This window comes from Bombina bombina, chromosome 5 (assembly GCF_027579735.1).
Source record: "Bombina bombina isolate aBomBom1 chromosome 5, aBomBom1.pri, whole genome shotgun sequence".
Taxonomy (NCBI): Eukaryota; Metazoa; Chordata; class Amphibia; order Anura; family Bombinatoridae; genus Bombina; species Bombina bombina.
In genome coordinates, this window is record NC_069503.1 from 473726575 (window position 1) to 473750671 (window position 24097).

Consider the following 24097-nt stretch of genomic DNA (forward strand, 5'->3'; position numbering starts at 1 on the left):
CATTGAATATTGTTCTCAACTCCAGAATATCTATTGGGAGGAGTTTCTCCTCCTAAGTCCATGATCCCTGAGCCTTCAGGGAAATCCAGACTGCACCCCAACCTAGAAGGCTGGCATCTGTTGTTATAATTGTCCAATCTGGCCTGCGAAAGGTCATACCCTTGGACAGATGGACCCGAGATAGCCACCAGAGAAGAGAATCTCTGGTCTCTTGATCCAGATTTAGCAGAGGGGACAAAACTGTGTAATCCCCATTCCACTGACTGAGCATGCATAATTGCAGCGGTCTGAGATGAAGGCGCGCAAATGGCACTATATCCATCGCCGCTACCATTAAGCCGATCACTTCCATGCACTGAGCCACTGACGGGCGCGGAATGGAATGAAGAACACGGCAGGAATTTAGAAGCTTTGATAACCTGGACTCCGTCAGGTAAATTTTCATTTCTACAGAATCTATCAGAGTTGCTAGGAAGGAAAATCTTGTGAGGGGTGATAGAGAACTCTTTTCCTCGTTCACTTTCCACCCATGCGACCTCAGAAATGCCAATACTATGTGCGTATGAGATTTGACAATTTGGAAATTTGACACCTGTATCAGGATGTCGTCTAGATAAGGGGCCACTGATATGCCCCGTGGTCTGAGGACCGCCAGAAGGGACCCCAGAACCTTTGTAAAAATTCTTGGGGCTGTAGCTAACCCGAAGGGAAGAGCCACAAACTGGTAATGCCTGTCTAGAAAGGCAAACCTTAGGAACCGATGATGGTCTTTGTGAATCGGTATGTGAAGGTAAGCATCCTTCAAATCCACTGTGGTCATGTACTGACCCTCCTGGATCATAGGTAGGATGGTCAGAATAGTTTACATTTTGAACGATGGAACTCTGAGGAACTTGTGTAAGATCTTTAGATCCAAAATTGGTCTGAAGGTTCCATCTTATTCGGGAACCACAAACAGATTTGAATAAAATCCCTGTCCCTGTTCCATCTGTGGAACTGGATGGATCACTCCCATTACTAGGAGGTCTTGCACACAGCGTAAGAATGCCTCTTTCTTTATCTGGTTTACAGATAATCTCGAAAGGTGAAATCTCCCTTGGGGTTAAGTTTTGAAGTCCAGAAGATATCCCTGAGATATGATCTCCAACGCCCAGGGATCCTGAACATCTCTTGCCCACGCCTGGGCGAAGAGAGAAAGTCTGCCCCCTACTAGATCCGTTACCGGATAGGGGGCCATTCCTTCATGCTGTCTTAGAGGCAGCAGCAGGCTTTTTGGCCTGCTTGCCCTTGGTCCAGGTCTGGTTAGATTTCCAGGCCAGCTTGGATTGAGCAAAAGTTCCCTCTTGTTTTGTAGCAGAGGAAGTTGATGCTGCACCTGCCTTGAAGTTTCGAAAGGCACGAAAATTAGACTCTTTGGCCCTGTCCTGAGGAAGGGTATGACCCTTACCTCCAGTAATGTCAGCAATAATTTCCTTCAAACCAGGCCCGAATAGGGTCTGCCCCTTGAAGGGAATGTTAAGTAATTTAGACTTTGAAGTCACGTCAGCTGACCAAGATTTAAGCCATAGCGCTCTACGCGCCTGGATGGCGAATCCAGAATTCTTAGCCGTTAGTTTAGTCAAATGAACAATGGCATCAGAAACAAAAGAATTAGCTAGCTTAAGTGTTCTAAGCTTGTCAAGTATTTCAGTCAATGGAGAAGCTGTCTGAAAGGCCTCTTCCAGAGACTCAAACCAGAACGCCGCAGCAGCAGTGACAGGAGCAATGCATGCAAGGGGCTGCAGGATAAAACCTTGTTGAATAAACATTTTCTTAAGGTAACCCTCTAATCTTTTATCCATTGGATCTGAAAAAGCACAACTGTCCTCGACAGGGATAGTGGTACGCTTTGCTAAAGTAGAAACTGCTCCCTCCACCTTGGGGACCGTCTGCCATAAGTCCCGTGTGGTGGCGTCTATTGGAAACATTTTTCTAAAAATAGGAGGGGGGGAAAACGGCACACCGGGTCTGTCCCACTCCTTAGTAATAATTTCTGTAAACCTTTTAGGTATTGGAAAAACGTCAGTACACACCGGCACTGCATAGTATTTATCCAGTCTACACAATTCCTCTGGCACTGCAATTGTGTCACAGTCATTCAGAGCAGCTAAAACCTCTCCAAGCAACACCCGGAGGTTCTCAAGCTTAAATTTAAAAGTAGACATATCTGAATCAGGTTTCCCCGAGTCAGAGACGTCACCTACAGACTGAAGCTCTCCTTCCTCAGCTTCTGCATATTGTGATGCAGTATCAGACATGAGCATTAAAACATCTGCGCGCTCTGTATTATGTCTAACCCCAGAGCTATCGCGCTTGCCTCTGAATTCAGGCAGTCTGGCTAATACCGCTGCCAGGGTATTATCCATGATCGCCGCCATGTCTTGCAAAGTAATCGCTATGGGCGTCTTTGATGTACTTGGCGCCATTCTAGCGTGAGTCCCTTGAGTGGGAGTCAAAGGGTCCGACACGTGGGGGGAGTTAGTCGGCATAACTTCCCCCTCGTCAGAATCTTCTGGTGATATTTCTTTTAAAGATAAAGGCTGATCTTTATTGTTTAAAGGGAAATTAATACATTTAGTACACATTCTATACCTATGGGGTTCCACCATGGCTTTTAAACATAATGCACAAAGAGCTCCCTCTATGTCAGACATGTCTTTACAGACTAGCAAGCTTGGAAAACACTTTAAATCAAGTTAACAAGCAATATGAAAAAACTATACTGTGCCTTTAAGAGAAACAAATTTTGTCAAAATTTGAAATATCAGTGAAAAAAGGCAGTTAAACTAACAAAATTTTTACAGTGTATGTAACAAGTTAGCAGAGCATTGCACCCACTTGCAAATGGATGATTAACCCCTTAATACAAAAAACGGATTAACAAAATGAAAAACAACGTTTTTTAAACAGTCCCAACAACTGCCACAGCTCACTGTGGCTTTACCTTCCTCAATACACGCCTTTTGAGCCCTTCAGAGATGTCCTATACCATGCAGGGGACTGCTGAGGGAAGCTGAATGTCTCTGTCTGTAATTTTAAGTGTGCAACAAGCGCTAAAATAGGCCCCTCCCACTCATACTACAACAGTGGAAAGCCATGTTTCTAGGCAAAAATCAAGCCAGCCATGTGGAAAAACTAAGCCCCAATAAGTTTTATCACCAAAGCATATATAAAAATGATTAAACATGCCAGCAAACGTTTTATATTGCACAATTATAAGAGTCTATACCTCTCATAGTAAGCCTGTTACTAGTCGCTATTAAATCACTGTATAAAGGCTTAACTTACATTAATCCGGTATCAGCAGCATTTTCTAGCAATTCCATCCCTAGAAAAAAACTTAAAACTGCACATACCTTATTGCAGGATAACCTGCACGCCATTCTCCCTCTGAAGTTACCTCACCCCTCAGACATATGTGAGAACAGCAGTGGATCTTAGTTACTTCTGCTAAGATCATAGAAAACGCAGGCAGATTCTTCTTCCAAATGCTGCCTGAGAGAAAATAGTACATCTCCGGTACCATTTAAAAATAATAAACTTTTGATTGAAGAAAAAACTAACTATATTACACCACTTTTCTCTTACTACCTCCAGCTATGTTGAGAGTTGCAAGAGAATGACTGGGTATGGCAGTTAGGGGAGGAGCTATATAGCAGCTCTGCTGTGGGTGATCCTCTTGCAACTTCCTGTTGGGAAGGAGAATATCCCAAAAGTAATGATGATCCGTGGACTGGATACACTTAACAAGAGAAATTTTGTTTTCTTTTGCATGATGTACCGAGTCCACGGATTCATCCTTACTTGTGGGATACCAATACCAAAGCTTTAGGACACGGATGAAGGGAGGGACAAGATAGAAACCTAAACAGAAGGCACCACTGCTTGCAAAACCTTTCTCCCAAAAATAGCCTCCGGAAAAAAAAGTCAAATTTGTAAAATTTTGAAAAGGTAGGAAGCGAAGACCAAGTCGAAGCCTCATTTTTAAAAGCCCATGTGGAAGCTACCGCTCTAGTAGAATGAGCTGTAATCCTTTCAGGAGGCTGCTGTCCAGCAGTCTCATAAGCCAAATGGATAATGCTTTTCAGCCAAAAGGAAAGAGAAGTTGCTGTAGCCTTCTGACCCTTACGCTTTCCAGAATAGACAACAAACAAAGAAGATGTTTGACGAAAATCTTTGGTTGCCTGCAAGAAAAATGTCAAAGCACAAACTACGTCCAAGTTGTGCAACAGACGTTCCTTCTTACAAGAAGGATTAGGACACAGAGAAAAACAACAATTTCCTGATTAATATTCCTATTAGTAACAACCTTAGGTAGGAACCCAGGCTTGTTACGTTAAACCACCTTATCAGCATGGAACAAAAGATAAGGCAATTTTAAAGATAATTTGTAATGGAGAGTGGCGCTAGTAAAAGCTAAAAAGTGTTAAAAACTAGAGACCAATTTTATTACTTATCTACTGAATAAGCTTTAATTGTATATATTTTAACTAATTTACATAGAATAATAAATATAAATATGTATATACCACTGTTATAATTGGATAGACTGAAGTAAATCAAATCCTGAAATAACTGTTACTTGAATATTGGATAGAAATATAAATTGAGGATTGATAGATGTACTCTATTCAATAATTTTCAAATGGAATTTAATTACAATCACAGGTTTTCTAAAATACAGTCATAAAATGAAAATATAAAATTGATAGTTAAATGTCTAAACAGATAAAAAATATTTCAAAAATAAATCACAGGATAAAAATCAAATATTAATGAGAGAGCCCAGATGAATGTTTAGTCTTTTCTGGATTAATATCAAAGTCCACAAATGTTACAAAAGAGTGTGGTCTGTATACTGAAACAGCAAACTTGTTATATTGTTGAAAAAATAACTCTTAGCAACAAAATTGTTTCAATCAGTTCATAGAATACCAAAGTTCAATTGATATAGTAGCAAAGTTCCCAAACTGATGTGAAAAATCAGGTCTGTTTAGCAGAGCGGCAATCTTGCTAATATGTTTTTGCAGTGAATTTGAATAGCACTTTTTGAGGTGTATCTGACCCGCTATGTAGGTGGTCTTACCTCCTTCATGCGTTAACCCCGCTTCGTGGGTGGTCTTACCTCTTATCGAGTGCGGTTGGAATCTCAAGGCTTACCAGTCTCTTAAGCCTTGGTAAACGTAGCGGTGCAGTAATTCGGTTTTCTTCAACTTGCGCAAGTTCTCCTATAAACCGATGGCTTCTTTACCTGCTCTTAGCCCTGGCTTTGGTAACGTCACTGGGCTCTCTTAGAATAGCCTCATCAAACTTTTTTATTGAAAACATGGGCTCTCTCATTTTTATAAACATTCCTTATTAAAAACAATCGCTCCTTAACTTAATCCCAAATGATAAAAATAAAAGAAAAAGTAAGAGAAAATGTATCTTTATTTAACAACTAGGTGATGGTGTTATACACGGGATATGTTAATTTTCTCATCTTTACATATATTTCCTATCTTTATTGTGATACGGTTCCTAACTTTTGCATTTGATTTCTATCTTCTTAGAGATCTATTTTTTAGAGAGTAATTAAAATCTTTGCAATAAATCTTAACAATATCTTTTTTTGGTTAGGATTCCCTACCTATAAAATTATGTCCTGATGATGAATTTTAACACTGATCTAAATTTTATATCCAGATTTTTAATGATAATGTTACTGAATATGAAGTGGACTATTTATTTTAGTTGGAGTAATAATTTAAATTGGTGTTTATTAAAGGGATAGTGAATTATTTTTTGTGTCTTAAAGTGATATTAGAATTAATGAATTAAAACTATTTTATTATTTTTTTATTATTTTTTTATATAAATATTTGATCTACAATCAATTTAGTGAATAGTTAAATTTACATAATTTATATTTATTAATTAAAAAACTTTAATTAATCTTTCTTTTTTGGTGATCTAATCTTTGCTTTTTTAATATTTTAAATTTTTTTTACTAAAGTGCTTGTGAACTTATAATTAACTTTTTAATAATAAAGTGCAAAATATGTTAAAAAGTGCTTGTGAACATATGATTAACTTTATGGATTTTTTTTAATTAAGATGGTGTCCTAAAAAATCTTATTGAATTAGAGAATATTGAATTATTTTAATTTTAAAGTGGTATATTCATTTTTATGGGTTAAGACTTTGTTAAAATATTCTAAATATTAGCTACAAAGGAATGGGGATAGATCTAATTCTGAATTTAATCCATATGGATATATGGTATTGAAATTGAATATGAGCTCAGCTTCTTTTTTTAAAAGGCTTAATTCATAGTTGCCCCATCTCCAATTTTGTTTTACCTTACATATTCCCCAATAGGTGAGATCAGATAACTTGTTTTTGTGTGTTTCCCTGAAGTGTTTGTATAATTGGGTGTCCAGATTTCCCTTTTTTATATTGCATAAATGCTCCCTTATTCTGTCTCGTAACAACCTAGTTGTCTCTCCTATATAGAACAAATTACATGAGCATTTTAATAGATAGACTACCCCTTTACTATTGCATCTAATGGTATCCTTTATGATAAATTCTTCTTTTGATCCTGAGATAGATATAGATTTTTTCTTTGAACTATATTTACAAGCCTGACTAAGATGGCATGGAAAGAATCCTTTAAGCTGTTTAACTAGTAAGTCTTTTTCTATTGATTTTTTCTGATGTCTGGGTTTAAATTCACTGGGGGAAGAGTATTGTTTTAAAATTTCTTGCTCTCCTAAAGATCATTCTGGGATGTGGTTGAACTTTATCCCCAAACAATGGATCATTTTTTATCAGATGCCAATGTTTTTGTAGGATTTTTCAAATCAGACTATGGTCTTGACTATATTCATTTACAAATGGTATGTCATATTCATCGTATTTTTCCCTAGTAGATGTTATTTTTGGTTTTAACAATTCTCCTCTTTCTGTGTTTTTCGCTCTATTAATGGCTGCTTCTATAGTTTTAGATTTATAACCTCTTTGTTGGAATTTTGTTTCCAACAAAGAAATTTGGTTTTCAAAGTCTTCATATTTTGAACAGTTTTTCTTTATTCTGAGGCATTGTCCTACTGGGATATTCTCCTTCCATTTGTTAAGGTGACAACTAGAGGCGTGAATAAGGTTATTTGAATCAACCGGTTTAAAATGTGTGCTGGTCTGGATTTGATTTGATTCTACTTTTATCTCTAGGTCTAAAAATACTATATGTTTTTGACTATAGTGATGGGTGAAGCCGATTCCTCTGTCATTATTATTCATTGACAGAATAAACTCTTTCAGAGATTCTTCACTCCCCTTCCATATGAACACTATGTCGTCTATGTATCTCTTAAAGAGCACAAGGTTCGCGCCAAGTTCCGAATTTTCTAAAAAACTTTGTTCCCATGCGCCCATAAAAAGATTTGCATAACTTGGCGGGAACCTTGTGCCCATTGCTGTACCTTCAATTTGTATAAAATATCTCCCATTAAAAGAAAAATGATTATGTTCTAAAATAAATCTTATACTTTCCAAAAGAAAGTCTTTGTTCTTTTAGAATATCTTTATCTTTTGATAGAAAGTGATCTACAGCTTCAATATCAAAATTATGATCAATTGAAGTGTACAGAGAACATACGTCACATGTGACCATAATCATTTGTTCTTCCCACTTTATATCTTGTAAAATTCTCAATAGACTGGTCGAATCTTTTAGATGTTTTTAAATCTTTTACGTACTTCTGTAGAAAGTTATCCACATATAAAGATAGATTTGATGTCATAGACCCTATTCCGGAAATAATCGGCCTGCCCGGCGGATTATTCATATCCTTATGGATTTTGGGTAAATGGTAAAGGACGGGTATCCATGGGTGTTGTACATTCAGAAAGTTATATTCTCTATCTTTTAGGATTCCTTCCTCTTTACCATTGTCCAAAATTCTAAGAAGTTTCTTTTTAAATTTTTTAGTTGGATCTAATTCTAATTTTCTGTATGTTTTTCGATCACTAAGAAGTCTCTCTGCTTCAGCACAGTATTTTTCTGTGTCCATAAGGACTATGCCTCCGCCCTTGTCGGCGGGTTTTATGGTTATATTAGCGTCATTTTTCAGGGTATTTAGGATCTCTCTTTCTTTCTTGTTTAAATTTGGAATAAATTTTAGTTTTTTATTTTCCGTATCTATTTTCTTTATATCAGAAAGTACTAACTTTTCAAATAACTCAAGATTGCTTCCCCTGTCTTGGGTGGGATAGAATTGTGACTTGGGTTTTAATTGGGTGTGTTGAAATTTCTCTGCTTGTTGGGTACTCACTCTATTAAAATTTTCTAAGGGATGCTTTAAAAAAATCTTTTTAGCGTAAGATTCCTCACAAATTTCTTTACATTTATTTGTGTATTAAACTTGTTCAGTTTTTGGGATGGGGCAAATTATAGTCCCAAACTTAATATTCTTTCTTCATCCTTATTTAGTTGTTTTTTACTTAGATTAAAAATCCCTTTCTTTGTGGGAGAATTTAGTTTTATTTCTGTCTTTTTGACTCTGCTTTTTCTTCTCTGTCCTCCTCTACATCCTCTATGGTTCTTTTTATTAGTTGCCTGTCTGTCGCCTGCGTACAAGGAGTACTAAGTGCAGGAATACCGACGGACCTCACATAGATCTACACCTGCGTACACCGGAGTACTAAGAGCAGGTAAAGAAGCCATCGGTTTATAGGAGAACTTGTTGAAGAAAACCGAATTACTGCACCGCTACGTTTACCGAGGCTTAAGAGACTGGTAAGCCTTGAGATTCCAACCGCACTCGATAAGAGGTAAGACCACCCACGAAGCGGGGTTAACGCATGAAGAAGGAGGTAAGACCACCTACATAGCGGGTCAGATACACCTCAAAAAGTGCTATTCAAATTCACTGCAAAAACATATTAGCAAGATTGCCGCTCTGCTAAACAGACCTGATTTTTCACATCACTTTGGGAACTTTGCTACTATATCAATTGAACTTTGGTATTCTATGAACTGATTGAAACAATTTTGTTGCTAAGAGTTATTTTTTCAACAATATAACAAGTTTGCTGTTTCAGTATACAGACCACACTCTTTTGTAACATTTGTGGACTTTGATATTAAACCAGAAAAGACTAAACATTCATCTGGGCTCTCTCATTAATATTTGATTTTTATCTTGTGATTTATTTTTGAAATATTTTTTATCTGTTTAGACATTTAACTATCAATTTTATATTTTCATTTTATGACTGTATTTTAAAAAACCTGTGATTGTAATTAAATTCCATTTGAAAATTATTGAATAGAGTACATCTATCAATCCTCAATTTATATTTCTATCCAATATTCAAGTAACAGTTATTTCAGGATTTGATTTACTTCAGTCTATCCAATTATAACAGTGGTATATACATATGTATATTTATATTTATTATTCTATGTAAATTAGTTAAAATATATACAATTAAAGCTTATTCAGTAGATAAGTAATAAAATTCGTCTCCTAGTTTTTAACACTTTTTAGCTTTTACTAGCGCCACTCTCCATTACAAATTATCTTTAAAATTCGTTGACCAGGAAGGGGGTTTACAGAGAGAGCCAAAAGTGTTTTAAGTTCAAGCGCTGTTTTATATATCTCTATTCATCTTACAAGATAAGGCAAGTCACATTGTAAAGCAGAAAGTTCAGAAACTCTTCAAGCTGAAGAGATAGCAACTAGGAACAAAACTTTACAAGATAAAAGCTTAATATCAATGGAATGCATCGGTTCAAACGGAACCCCCTGCAGAACTCTAAGAACTAAATTAAGACTCCATGGCGGAGCAACAGATTTAAACACAGGCTTAATTCTAGCTAAAGCCTGACAAAAAGCCTGAATGTCTGGAACATCTACCAGATACTTGTGCAACAAAATAGACAGAGCAGATATCTGTCCTTTTAAAGAACTAGCTGACAATCCTATCTCCAATCCCTCTTGGAGAAAAGAGAAAATCCTAGGAATCCTGATTTTACTCCAGGAGAAACCTTTTGATCCGCACCAAAAAAGATATTTACGTCATATCTTATGATAGATTTTCCTGGTAACAGGCTTACGAGCCTGAATCAAGGTATTTATGACCGACTCAGAGAAACCCCGCTTTGATAGAATCAAGCGTTCAATCTCCAAGCAGTCAGTTGCAGAGAAATTAGATTTGGATGCTTGAATGGACCTTGAATCAGAAGGTCCTGTCTCAGCAGCAGAGACCATGGTGGAAGAGATGACATGTCCACCAGGCCTGCATACCAAGTCCTGTGTGGCCACGCAGGCGCTATCAATATCACTGATGCTCTCTCCTGTTTGATTCTGGCAATCAGATGTGGAAGGAGAGGGAACAGTGGAAACGCATAAGCCAGGTTGAACGACCAGGATACTGCTAGAGCATCTATCAGTACTGCCTGAGGATCCCTTGGCCTGGAGCCGTAGCGAGAAAGTTTGGCGTTCTGACGAGACGCCATCAGATCCAATTCTGGTGTGCCCCATAGCTGAACCAGTTGAGCAAACCCCTCCGGATGGAGTTCCCACTCCCCCGGATGAAAAGTCTGACGACTTAGAAAGTCTGCCTCCCAGTTCTCTACACCTGGGATATACATCACTGACAGATGGCAAGAGTGAGTCTATGCCCATTGGATTATCCTTGAGACCTCTATCATCGCTAAGGAACTCCTTGTTCCGCCCTGATGATTGATATAAGCCACAGTCGTGATGTTGTTCGACTGAAACCTGATGAATTTGACCGAAGCCAGCAGAGGCCATGCCTGGAGAGCATTGAAAATCGCTCTTAATTCCAGAATATTTATCGGTAGGAGAGCCTCCTCCCGAGTCCACAACCCCTGAGCCTTTAGGGAATTCCAGACTGCACCCCAGCCCAGAAGGCTGGCTTCTGTCGTCACTATAACCCATTCTGGCCTGCGGAAACACATTCCCTGGGACAGATGATCCTGTGACAACCACCAAAGAAGAGAGTCTCTGGATCCAGATTTATCTGAGGAGATAAATCCATATAATCCCCATTCCACTGATTGAGCATGCATAGTTGCAGTGGTCTGAGATGCAAGCAAGCAAACGGAACTATGTCCATTGCCGCTACCATTAGACCGATAACCTCCATACACTTAGCCACTGACGGCCGAGGAATGGAGTGAAGAGCTCGGTAGGTGGACAAAATCTTTGATTTCCTGACCTCCGTCAGAAATATTTTCATGTCCACCGAGTCTATCAGAGTCCCTAGAAATGAAACTCTTGTGAGGGGGGAAAGAGAACTCTTTTTTACGTTCACCTTCCACCCATGAGAAAGGCCAACACTAAGTCCGTGTGAGACCTGGCTAATTGGAAGGTCGACGCTTGAATCAGAATGTCGTCTAGATAAGGCGCCACTGCTATGCCCCGTGGCCTTAGAACTGCCAGAAGGGACCCTAGCACCTTCGTGAAGATACGTGGTGCTGTGGCCAACCCGAAAGGAAGAGCCACAAACTGATAATGCTTGTCCAGAAAGGCAAACCTGAGGAACTGGTGATGATCTTTGTGGATAGGAATGTGTAGATACGCATCCTTTAAATCCATGGTGGTCATATATTGACCCTCCTGGATCAATGGTAAGATAGTCCGAATGGTCTCCATCTTGAAGGATGGGACTCTTAGGAACTGGTTTAGGATCTTGAGATCCAGAATTGGTCTGAATGTTCCCTCCTTTTTGGGAACAATAAACAGATTGGAGTAGAACCCCTGTTCTTGTTCTGCTTTTGGAACAGGGCAGATCACTCCCATGGTAAAAAGGTCTTCTACACAGCGTAAGAACGCCTCTCTTTTTGTCTGGTTTACAGACAATTGAGAAAGATGGAACCTCCCCCTTGGAGGGGAGTCCTTGAACTCTAGAAGGTATCCCTGGGTTACAATTTCTACCGCCCAGGAATCCTGAACATCTCTTGCCCAGGCCTGAGCAAAGAGAGAGAATCTGCCCCCTACTAGATCCGGTCCCGGATCGGGGGCTACCCCTTCATGCTGTCTTAGAGGCAGCTGCAGGCTTTTTGGCCTGTTTACCCTTGTTCCAAGCCAGATTAGGTCTCCAGGTTGGCTTGGATTGAGCAAAGTTTCCCTCTTGCTTTGCAGCAGAGGAAGTGGGACCACTCCTGAAGTTTCGAAAGGAACGAAAATTATTTTGTTTGGTCCTTGTCTTATTTGACTTATCCTGAGGGAGGGAATGACCCTTACCTCCAGTAATGTCAGAAATGATCTCTTTCAGTGCAGGCCCGAATAAGGTCTTACCTTTGAAAGGGATGGACAAAAGCTTAGATTTAGATGACACATCAGCTGCCGCTAACTTAGCAAGATGAAAAGCAGCGTCTGTAATAAAAGAATTAGCCAACTTAAGAGCCTTAATTCTGTCCAAAATATCATCTAGTGGGGTCTCCATCTGAAGAGCCTCTTCCAGAGCCTCAAACCAAAAGGCAGCTGCAGTGGTAACAGGAACAATGCATGCTATAGGTTGAAGAAGAAAACCTTTATGAACAAAATTTTTCTTTAGGAGACCCTCTAATTTTTTATCCATAGGATCAATGAAAGCACAACTGTCTTCAATAGGTATAATTGTACGCTTAGCCAGAGTAGAAATAGCTCCCTCCACCTTAGGGACCATCTGCCATGAGTCCTTTATGGTATCAGAAATAGGGAACATTTTCTTAAAAACAGGAGGGGGAGCGAACGGAATACAAACCTGGTCTATCCCACTCCTTAGTAACAATGTCCAAAATCCTCTTAGGGACCGGAAAAACATCAGTGTAAACAGGAACCTCTAAATATTTGTCCATTTTACACAATTTCTCTGGAACAACAATAGGGTCACAATCATCCAGAGTAGCTAAAACCTCCCTGAGCAATAAGCGGAGGTGCTCTAGCTTAAATTTAAATGCCGTCATATCTGAATCTGTCTGAGGGAACTTGTTTCCTGAATCAGAAATCTCTCCCTCAGACAGCAAATCCCTCATCCCTACCTCAGAACATTGTGAGGGAATATCGGATACGGCTACTAAAGCGTCAGAAGGCTCAGCATTTGTTCTTAATCCAGAGCTACTGCGCTTCCCTTGCAACCCAGGAAGTTTAGATAAAACCTCTGTGAGGGTAGTATTCATAACTGAAGCCATATCTTGCAAGGAGAAAGAATTAGACGCACTAGAAGTACTTGGCGTCACTTGTGCGGGCGTTACCAGTTGTGACACTTGGGGAGAACTAGATGGCAAAACCTGACTTCCTTCTGTCTGAGAATCATTTAATGCCAAATTTTTATAAGTCAAAATATGCTGTTTGCAATTTATAGACATATCAGTACAAGTGGGACACATTCTAAGAGGGGGTTCCACAATGGCTTCTAAACAAATTGAACAATGAGTTTCCTTAGTGTCAGACATGTTTAACAGACTAGTAATAAAGCAAGCAAGCTTAGAAAACACTTTATTTAAAGAAAAAAACACACTTTGCAAAAACGGTACTGTGCCTTTAAGAGAAAAAAAGGCATACACAAACTGCAAACAGGGTCTAAATGCTTCAAATTCTCCAATATTTTTACAGTGTACCCACTAAGCCTTAGAAGGATTGCACCACAAGTAAAGAAAGCTCTGCTGTGGCCCTACCTGCTCTTGGGAACCATAATCTGGGGTTAAAACTTCGAATAGGGCCTCAGAAGACTGTCAGGAGCTCAGGAGAAATTGCTTGCTGCTTGTCTGAATTGCTAAGTGCGCAACTGAGGCGCGAAAATAGGCCCCGCCCACCTCACGCGATGTTGCTGGGGCCTACACAAATCTAGCCAACTAAGTTTGAAAACCATGTGGATAAAACAACCCTAATTAAAGCCAAATGACCCCTCAAGCAAACGTTCCCATAAAACAAAACGTTTCTCCCAGAACACAAAAACGTTTGTCACCTTCTTAACAAACAAACTAAGTGCCCCAAAAAAAACTTAACCCTTCATGCAAGCTAGTAAAACCTCATTCATACTAGGATTACTGCTTACCCTTCCCCTAATGGGGATTATGTCAGCCTTTCTGAGTTAACACAGTCTCTACAGAAAATATGACTTGACATACCTCATTGCTGCATAGCAAGAAACCGTTCCTCACACTGAAGTTTTCCTGTACTCCTCAGCTACTGTGGGAACAGCAGTGGACCTTAGATGCTAAGATCATAATCCTCCAGGCAGAAATCTTCATCTATGTCCTGCCTGAGAGTAAATAGTACAACACCGGTACCATTTAAAAATAAACTCTTGATTGTAGAAAAAAATAAACTAACAGCTTAACACCTCTTTTCCTTTACCCTTCTTGCTTAGAGCCGGCAAAGAGAATGACTGGCGGGTGGAGTTAAGGGGGGAGCTATATAGGCAGCTCTGCTGTGGTGCTCTTTTTGCCACTTCCTGTTAGGAAGGAGAATATCCCACAAGTAAGGATGAATCCATGGACTCGGTACATCATGCAAAAGAAAGTTTGTTTTTAAACCAAGTACAAGAAAAACCTTTCTATCAGCATAACAACATTCTTTGCAGGTTCTCGTTAGTTTAAATAAATGCAACGTTGATCTGTACTCTTGCACACTGAGTTAGTCTGCCTGAATTGGTCATACCCAGGGATATGCATTAGTCACCTCTCAAAAATAAAGATGACTAGTGTAAAAAATTATATCAAAATTAGCTATTCTAAATAAGAATAACTGCTAAAGTTATCATCCCTCTAGACATAACATGACACTTGTAATCAATCAAAATGTTATGTCAATCTTGGATAGTTACCAGAACATTGATGGGAAAGTTATGAGAAACGGTTATTAATGTACACTTGTGCAGTTTGTGTTTAAGATCTATGTGTGCGTGTGTGGTTGTGTGTGTGTGTGGGGGGATTCTTCTATTTATTTTTTTGATGCAGTTATAAAGCTTTTTATCAGTAAAATAATACTGATTTACGGATATAAAGATAGATATGCACCTGAAAAAAAATGTAGGATATAGCCTGATTCTTACCGACTAGAAACTGTGTTTGCAGGGCACTTAGGCTGACCAAACACTTATATTTATGTATTTTACATGTTTTTCTTACTGTTCATACAGATCATTGTACATTATGTGCTTTTTATGCATCAGCATATCACGATCACAACATTTAAATACTGTACTACACGATTTGTTTTTGCTTCTATATTTTGTATTTTATTGTCAATTGCTTTTCAACTTGTGATCAATAAAAATGTACTGAGGTAAAGGGGATTATAAATGCATTTAGTATACAAATATTTACACACTATTTAAAGGGACATAAAAAAGGTTGAGATCTGTGCATATCCTAAAAGGTTGAATTAATTAAAATAGTTTGCATAAAAACATTGTTTAAAAATTGCTGGTAAGTATTTTAACCCCTTCGTGATTAGACCATTTTTCAATTTTCTTACCGTTGGGGACCAGGGCCATTTTTACATTTCTGCTGTTCTTGTGTTTAGCAGTAATTTTCTTCTTACTCATTTACTTTACCCACACATTATATACCGTTTTTCTCGCCATTAAATGGACTTTCTAAAGATACCATTATTTTCATCATATCATATAATTTACTATAAAAACAAATATAAAATATGATGAAAAAATGGAAAAACACACACTTTTTCTAACTTTGACCCCCAAAATCTGTAAAACATCTACAACCACCAAAAAAACAGAATTTATGCTTACCTGATAAATTACTTTCTCCAACGGTGTGTCCGGTCCACGGCGTCATCCTTACTTGTGGGATATTCTCTTCCCCAACAGGAAATGGCAAAGAGTCCCAGCAAAGCTGGTCACATGATCCCTCCTAGGCTCCGCCCACCCCAGTCATTCGACCGACGGACAGGAGGAAATATATATAGGAGAAACCATATGATACCGTGGTGACTGTAGTTAGAGAAAATAATTCATCAGACCTGATTAAAAAACCAGGGCGGGCCGTGGACCGGACACACCGTTGGAGAAAGTAATTTATCAGGTAAGCATAAATTCTGTTTTCTCCAACATTGGTGTGTCCGGTCCACGGCGTCATCCTTACTTGTGGGAACCAATACCAAAGCTTTAGGACACGGATGAAGGGGGGGAGCAAATCAGGTCACCTAAATGGAAGGCACCACGGCTTGCAAAACCTTTCTCCCAAAAATAGCCTCCGAAGAAGCAAAAGTATCAAATTTGTAAAATTTGGCAAAAGTGTGCAGTGAAGACCAAGTCGCTGCCTTACATATCTGGTCAACAGAAGCCTCGTTCTTGAAGGCCCATGTGGAAGCCACAGCCCTAGTGGAGTGAGCTGTGATTCTTTCAGGAGGCTGCCGTCCGGCAGTCTCATAAGCCAATCGGATAATGCTTTTAAGCCAAAAGGAAAGAGAGGTAGAAGTCGCTTTTTGACCTCTCCTTTTACCAGAATAAACAACAAACAAGAAGGATGTTTGTCTGAAATCTTTAGTAGCCTCTAAATAGAATTTTAGAGCACGGACTACGTCCAAATTGTGTAACAAACGTTCCTTCTTTGAAACTGGATTCAGACACAAAGAAGGTACAACTATCTCCTGGTTAATATTTTTGTTGGAAACAACTTTCGGAAGAAAACCAGGCTTAGTACGCAAAACCACCTTATCTGCATGGAACACTAGATAGGGCGGAGAACACTGCAGAGCAGATAACTCTGAAACTCTTCTAGCAGAAGAAATTGCAACCAAAAACAAAACTTTCCAAGATAATAACTTAATATCTACGGAATGTAAGGGTTCAAACGGAACCCCTTGAAGAACTGAAAGAACTAGATTTAGACTCCAGGGAGGAGTCAAAGGTCTGTAAACAGGCTTGATCCTAACCAGAGCCTGAACAAATGCTTGAACATCTGGCACAGCTGCCAGTCTTTTGTGAAGTAAAACAGATAAAGCAGAGATCTGTCCCTTCAGAAAACTTGCAGATAATCCTTTCTCCAAACCTTCTTGTAGAAAGGATAGAATCTTAGGAATTTTTATCTTGTTCCATGGGAATCCTTTAGATTCACACCAACAGATATATTTTTTCCATATTTTATGGTAAATTTTTCTAGTTACAGGCTTTCTAGCCTGAATCAGAGTATCTATTACAGAATCTGAAAACCCACGCTTTGATAAAATCAAGCGTTCAATCTCCAAGCCGTCAGTTGGAGGGAAACCAGATTCGGATGTTCGAATGGACCCTGAACAAGAAGGTCCTGTCTCAAAGGTAGCTTCCATGGTGGAGCCGATGACATATTCACCAGGTCTGCATACCAAGTCCTGCGTGGCCACGCAGGAGCTATCAAGATCACAGAGGCCCTCTCCTGATTGATCCTGGCTACCAGCCTGGGGATGAGAGGAAACGGTGGGAATACATAAGCTAGGTTGAAGGTCCAAGGTGCTACTAGTGCATCTACTAGGGTCGCCTTGGGATCCCTGGATCTGGACCCGTAGCAAGGAACCTTGAAGTTCTGACGAGACGCGATCAGATTCATGTCTGGAATGCCCCATAATGGAGTTATTTGGGCAAAGATTTCCGGATGGAGTTCCCACTCCCCCGGATTGAATGTCTGACGACTCAGAAAATCCGCTTCCCAATTTTCCACTCCTGGGATGTGGATCGCAGACAAGTGGCAGGAGTGATCCTCCGCCCATTGAATTATCTTGGTCACTTCTTTCATCGCCAGGGAAGTCCTTGTTCCCCCCTGATGATTGATATATGCAACGGTCGTCATGTTGTCTGACTGAAACCTTATGAATTTGGCCTTTGCTAGTTGAGGCCAAGCTCTGAGAGCATTGAATATCGCTCTCAGTTCCAGAATGTTTATCGGGAGAAGAGACTCTTCCCGAGACCATAGACCCTGAGCTTTCAGGGATTCCCAGACCGCGCCCCAGCCCACTAGGCTGGCGTCGGTCGTGACAATGACCCACTCTGGTCTGCGGAAGCTCATTCCCTGTGACAGATTGTCCAGGGTCAGCCACCAACGGAGTGAATCTCTGGTCTTTTGATCTACTTGAATCGTCGGAGACAAGGTCTGTATAATCCCCATTCCACTGTCTGAGCATGCACAGTTGTAATGGTCTTAGATGAATTCGTGCAAAAGGAACTATGTCCATTGTTGCAACCATCAATCCTATTACTTCCATGCACTGCGCTATGGAAGGACGAGGAACAGAATGAAGTACTTGACAAGAGCTTAGAAGTTTTGATTTTCTGACCTCTGTCAGAAAAATCCTCATTTCTAAGGAATCTATTATTGTTCCCAAGAAGGGAACTCTTGTTGACGGGGACAGAGAACTTTTTTCTTTGTTCACCTTCCATCCGTGAGATCTGAGAAAGGCTAGGACGATGTCCGTATGAGCCTTTGCTTTTGACAGGGACGATGCTTGAATCAGGATGTCGTCCAAGTAAGGTACTACTGCAATGCCCCTTGGTCTTAGAACCGCTAGAAGGGACCCTAGTACCTTTGTGAAAATCCTTGGAGCAGTGGCTAATCCAAATGGAAGTGCCATAAACTGGTAATGCTTGTCCAGAAAAGCGAACCTTAGGAACTGATGATGTTCCTTGTGGATAGGAATATGTAGGTACGCATCCTTTAAATCCACGGTAGTCATAAATTGATTTTCCTGGATAGTAGGTAGGATCGTTCGAATAGTTTCCATTTTGAACGATGGTACCCTGAGAAATTTGTTTAGGATCTTTAGATCCAAAATTGGTCTGAATGTTCCCTCTTTTTTGGGAACTATGAACAGATTGGAATAAAATCCCATTCCTTGTTCTCTTATTGGAACTGGATGTATCACTCCCATCTTTAACAGGTCTTCTACACAATGTAAGAATGCCTGTCTCTTTATTTGGTTTGAAGATAGAGACCTGTGGAACCTTCCCCTTGGGGGTAGTTCCTTGAATTCCAGGAGATAACCTTGAGAAACTATTTCTAGCGCCCAAGGATCCTGAACATCTCTTGCCCAAGCCTGAGCAAAGAGAGAAAGTCTGCCCCCCACTAGATCCGGTCCCGGATCGGGGGCTATCCCTTCATGCTGTTTTGGTAGCAGTGGTAGGCTTCTTGGCCTGCTTACCCTTGTTCCAGCCTTGCATTGGTTTCCAGGCTGGTTTGGGTTGTGAAGTATTACCCTCTTGCTTAGAGGATACAGAATTAGAGACTGGTCCGTTTCTGCGAAAGGGACGAAAATTAGGCTTATTATTAGCCTTAAAAGACCTATCTTGTGGGAGGGCGTGGCCCTTTCCCCCAGTGATGTCTGAAATAATCTCTTTCAAATCAGGTCCAAATAATGTTTTACCTTTGAAAGGAATGTTAAGCAATTTTGTCTTGGAAGACACATCCGCTGACCAAGACTTTAGCCAAAGCACTCTGCGCGCCACGACAGCAAACCCTGAATTTTTCGCCGCTAATCTAGCTAATTGCAAAGCGGCATCTAAAACAAAAGAGTTAGCTAATTTAAGTGCTTGAACTCTGTCCATAACCTCCTCATATGAAGATTCTCTACTGAGCGATTTTTCTAGTTCCTCGAACCAGAAACACGCTGCCGTAGTGACAAGAACAATGCATGAAATTGGTTGTAGAAGGTAACCTTGCTGTACAAAAATCTTTTTAAGCAAACCCTCTAATTTCTTATCCATAGGATCTTTGAAAGCACAACTATCTTCGATAGGAATAGTAGTGCGTTTATTTAGAGTAGAAACCGCCCCCTCGACCTTGGGGACTGTCTGCCATAAGTCCTTTCTGGGGTCGACTATAGGAAATAATTTCTTAAATATAGGGGGGAGGAACAAAAGGTATGCCGGGCCTTTCCCACTCTTTATTTACTATGTCCGCCACCCGCTTGGGTATAGGAAAAGCGTCGGGGGGCACCGGAACCTCTAGGAACTTGTCCATCTTACATAATTTCTCTGGAATGACCAAATTGTCACAATCATCCAGAGTAGATAACACCTCCTTAAGCAGTGCGCAGAGATGTTCTAATTTAAATGTCACAACATCAGGTTCAGCTTGATGAGAAATTTTTCCTGAATCTGAAATTTCTCCATCAGACAAAACCTCCATCATGGCCCCTTGAGATTGGTGTGAGGGTATGTCAGAACAGTTATCATCAGAGTCCTCTTGCTCTTCAGTGTTTAAAACAGAGCAATCGCGCTTTCTCTGATAAGTAGGCATTTTGGATAAAAGATTTGCTATGGAGTTATCCATTACAGCCGTTAATTGTTGCATGGTAATAAGTATTGGCGCACTAGATGTACTAGGGGCCTCCTGTGTGGGCATAACTGGTGTAGACACAGTAGGAGATGATGTAGTATCATGTTTACTCCCCTCATTTGAGGAATCATCTTGGGCAATATCATTATCTGTTGCATTACTGTCCTTACTTTGTTTGGACACTATGGCACAATTATCACATAAATTTAAATGGGGAGACACATTGGCTTTCATACATATAGAACATAGCTTATCTGATGGTACAGACATGTTAAACAGGCTTAAACTTGTCAACAAAGCACAAAAAAACGTTTTAAAATAAAACCGTTACTGTCACTTTAAATTTCAAACTGAAAACACTTTATTACTGAATATGTGAAAAAGTATGAAGGAATTGTTCAAAATTCACCAAAATTTCACCACAGTGTCTTAAAGCATTAAAAGTATTGCACACCAAATTTCAGAGCTTTAACCCTTAAATTAACGGAACCGGAGCCGTTTTTACATTTAACCCCTATACAGTCCCAGAATGAGGCTCTGTCTATAACTAGAAAGGCCCCCATCTGAAAAAGGTGTCCAACACAGTGCCTGCCGTTTTTCTAAACGTTCCCCAAGATTATAATACCAATAATTAGTTAGAATATGCATAATATGCCTAGTAAAGCAATTGTTTTAGCCCAGAAAAATGTCTACCAGTTTTTAAGCCCTTTTTGAAGCCCTTTATTCTTTTATGTTTAACTAAGAAAATGGCTTACCGGTCCCCATGAGGGGAAATGACAGCCTTCCAGCATTACATGGTCTTGTTAGAAATATGGCTAGTCATACCTTAAGCAGAAAAGACTGCTAACTGTTTCCCCCAACTGAAGTTACTTCATCTCAACAGTCCTGTGTGGAAACAGCAATCGATTTTAGTTACTGTCTGCTAAAAATCATCTTCCTCTTACAAACAGAAATCTTCATCCTTTTCTGTTTCAGAGTAAATAGTACATACCAGCACTATTTTAAAATAACAAACACTTGATAGAAGAATAAAACTACAAAAAACTCTTAACCATCTCCGTGGAGATGTTGCCTGTGCAACGGCAAAGAGAATGACTGGGGTGGGCGGAGCCTAGGAGGGATCATGTGACCAGCTTTGCTGGGACTCTTTGCCATTTCCTGTTGGGGAAGAGAATATCCCACAAGTAAGGATGACGCCGTGGACCGGACACACCAATGTTGGAGAAAACACCCATGCTAAATATTTTTTAAATTTTGTTTTGAGTTTAGAAATACCCAATGTTTACATGTTCTTTGCAAGTTATAGGGAAATAAGTAGCACTTTGCTATTTCCAAACCATTTTCTTTTTCAAAATTAGCAATAGTTACATTGTACCACTGATATCTGTCAGGAATCCCTGAATAACCCTTCACATGTATATATTTTTTAATAGACAACCCAAAGTATTGAACTAGGCCCATTTTGGTATATTTCATGCCACCATTTCACCGCCAAATGCGATCAAATAATAAAAAAAAAAATCGCTCACTTTTTCACAAACTTTAGGTTTCTCACTGAAATTATTTACAAACAGCTTGTGCAATTATGGCACAAATGGTTGTAAATGCTTATCTGGGATCCGCTTTGTACAGAAATAGCAGACATATATGGCTTTGGCATTGCTTTTTGGTAATTAGAAGGCCCCAAAATGCTGCTGTGCACCAGCAGTGAAGGGGTTAATTAGGTAGCTTGTAGGGTTAATTTTAGCTTTAGTGTAGAGATCAGTCTCCCACCTGACAGTTCCCACCCTCTGATCCTTCCCTGACCCCTCTCAAACAGCTCTCTTCCCTCCGCCCCCTCACAATTGTCACCGCCATCTTAAGTACCGGCAGAAAGTCTGCCAGTACTAAAATAAAAGGCTTTATATATAGTTTATAAAAAAAAAAAGTGAAAGGCCACATTTTGAACAAATACCTAATTTTTCTGTAGTGCAGCTGCCTACTCTTTATACCCTTCCCCCTCCCAGATCCTTTTCATAACAGTTATTCCCCCCTCCCTCTCCTTCACTTACAATAATACACTTTAATATGTAGTGGGCGCACAACCCCATCCCCTCGCACGCCGGAACTTGACTACAGATGGCCGGAACTGCTCCAGCGATGGGCCTCCCTCGTATCCCTCCCACGCCACCATCGCTGGTCGATGCAAAGAGGGCCACATATAAACTTCAAACCCCAAAGAACGTGCCAGACATGTCCTTGGTCGTTAACAACCGTTTTTGTAGGACGTGCCTGGCATGTCCTTGGTCGTTAAGGGGTTATAATAATTTTAAAAAATAAGCAAAATTAATTACATAGCTAAGCTGCCTGGAGAACCCAACTCCACCCCTCTTATCAGTGTTTAGACACAGGCCTTGTATTTCAACTGAGTTTACAGCTTCTAGGCATGCTCCAGCAGATAATCCCTATGCATTTTTTCATTCTACCAAAACAACAATAGATATAAATACATCCATAGGAGGAAATGTGTGTGGAGAGTTAGAGCTTTACAATTCAGAAACTAAAAAGAAATGGTGAGGCACTGCAGTATACAATTTGCAGGTAAAGTAATTAAAGTACATATTATATTTTGTCTCTATCCCAACTTGTTTCATGTCCCTTTAAGATTCACTTATAGCAACAGAGAAGTAACTCCCTGCCACTACATTTTCAGCAACCAATGGGCCACAGAACAAGCTTGCTTACTTTATATGTAAATGCCTTCCAGGGTAAATGTGCCACAGATTTCATCTGCAAAGAAAAACAAAAGTTTATTTAAAAAGGTTTTGTGTTTGATTCTAAGTTTTTATTTTTTATTAAAATAGAATAAAGAATTACCTTGTAGTTTACAAACAACTGAGGCAGCATAAAGAGGAACCCAAAAGCATAAACTCCTGTACAACAACAAATAGAAAAGTTGTAAGTAAATTATAAAAAAAAAAACACTGACTGATAGTACATACATTTAGCTAGAAAGGGGTCTTAAAGTCCTGATTCAGATAGAGAATGCAGTTTTAAGACTCTTTGCAATTTACTTCCATTATCGAATCGTGCACTCTCTCTTTATTTGCACACTTTCTAAGGAAACAGCTACTAGTGAGTAAGTGCTCAGCATGTTCAGTGTATACATACGAGTATGTGACTGGCTAATAGCTGTAGCATGATACAGAGGGCTGGAAAACTGAAGTACATTTTAAACAAATTTAAAAAATTTGTCAAAAAACAAAAATCTAATGCTCATTTAAAATTCAGAGCAAGTGCTATAGCATTTTCTCTTTATGGGGCACATGTTGATTATGCAATTCTACTGTGTTAAATGGTGATTTATACACATGCTACAGTTAAAGAAACTTCCCCAGTCATTATACTTGTATAGCAGCACAAATGTTCCGTTTTGTGCTCCAGATACAACTAAAATACACCTAACATTTGACCATTGTCTAGTTACATCTGCCATAATCTTTTAAAAATAATCATTGTATAAAAGAAAAACAGAATTTATGTTTACCTGATAAATTACTTTCTCCAACGGTGTGTCCGGTCCACGGCGTCATCCTTACTTGTGGGATATTCTCTTCCCCAACAGGAAATGGCAAAGAGCCCAGCAAAGCTGGTCACATGATCCCTCCTAGGCTCCGCCTTCCCCAGTCATTCGACCGACGTAAAGGAGGAATATTTGCATAGGAGAAATCATATGATACCGTGGTGACTGTAGTTAAAGAAAATAAATCATCAGACCTGATTAAAAAACCAGGGCGGGCCGTGGACCGG

The 24097-nt window shown here is 39.6% G+C and overlaps 1 protein-coding gene across 1 annotated transcript in view; it reads right to left on the reverse strand.

The window, feature by feature from the left end:
• Positions 1-24097, reverse strand: part of CLPTM1L (CLPTM1 like) — a 195861-nt gene that overhangs the window by 43544 nt on the left and 128220 nt on the right. The window contains exons 14-15 of the mRNA XM_053714359.1: positions 23165-23220; positions 23033-23077 (exon numbers count right to left, since the gene is read on the reverse strand). Coding sequence (XP_053570334.1) covers positions 23033-23077; positions 23165-23220 — 101 coding nt within the window. The remainder of the gene's footprint in view (positions 1-23032; positions 23078-23164; positions 23221-24097) is intronic.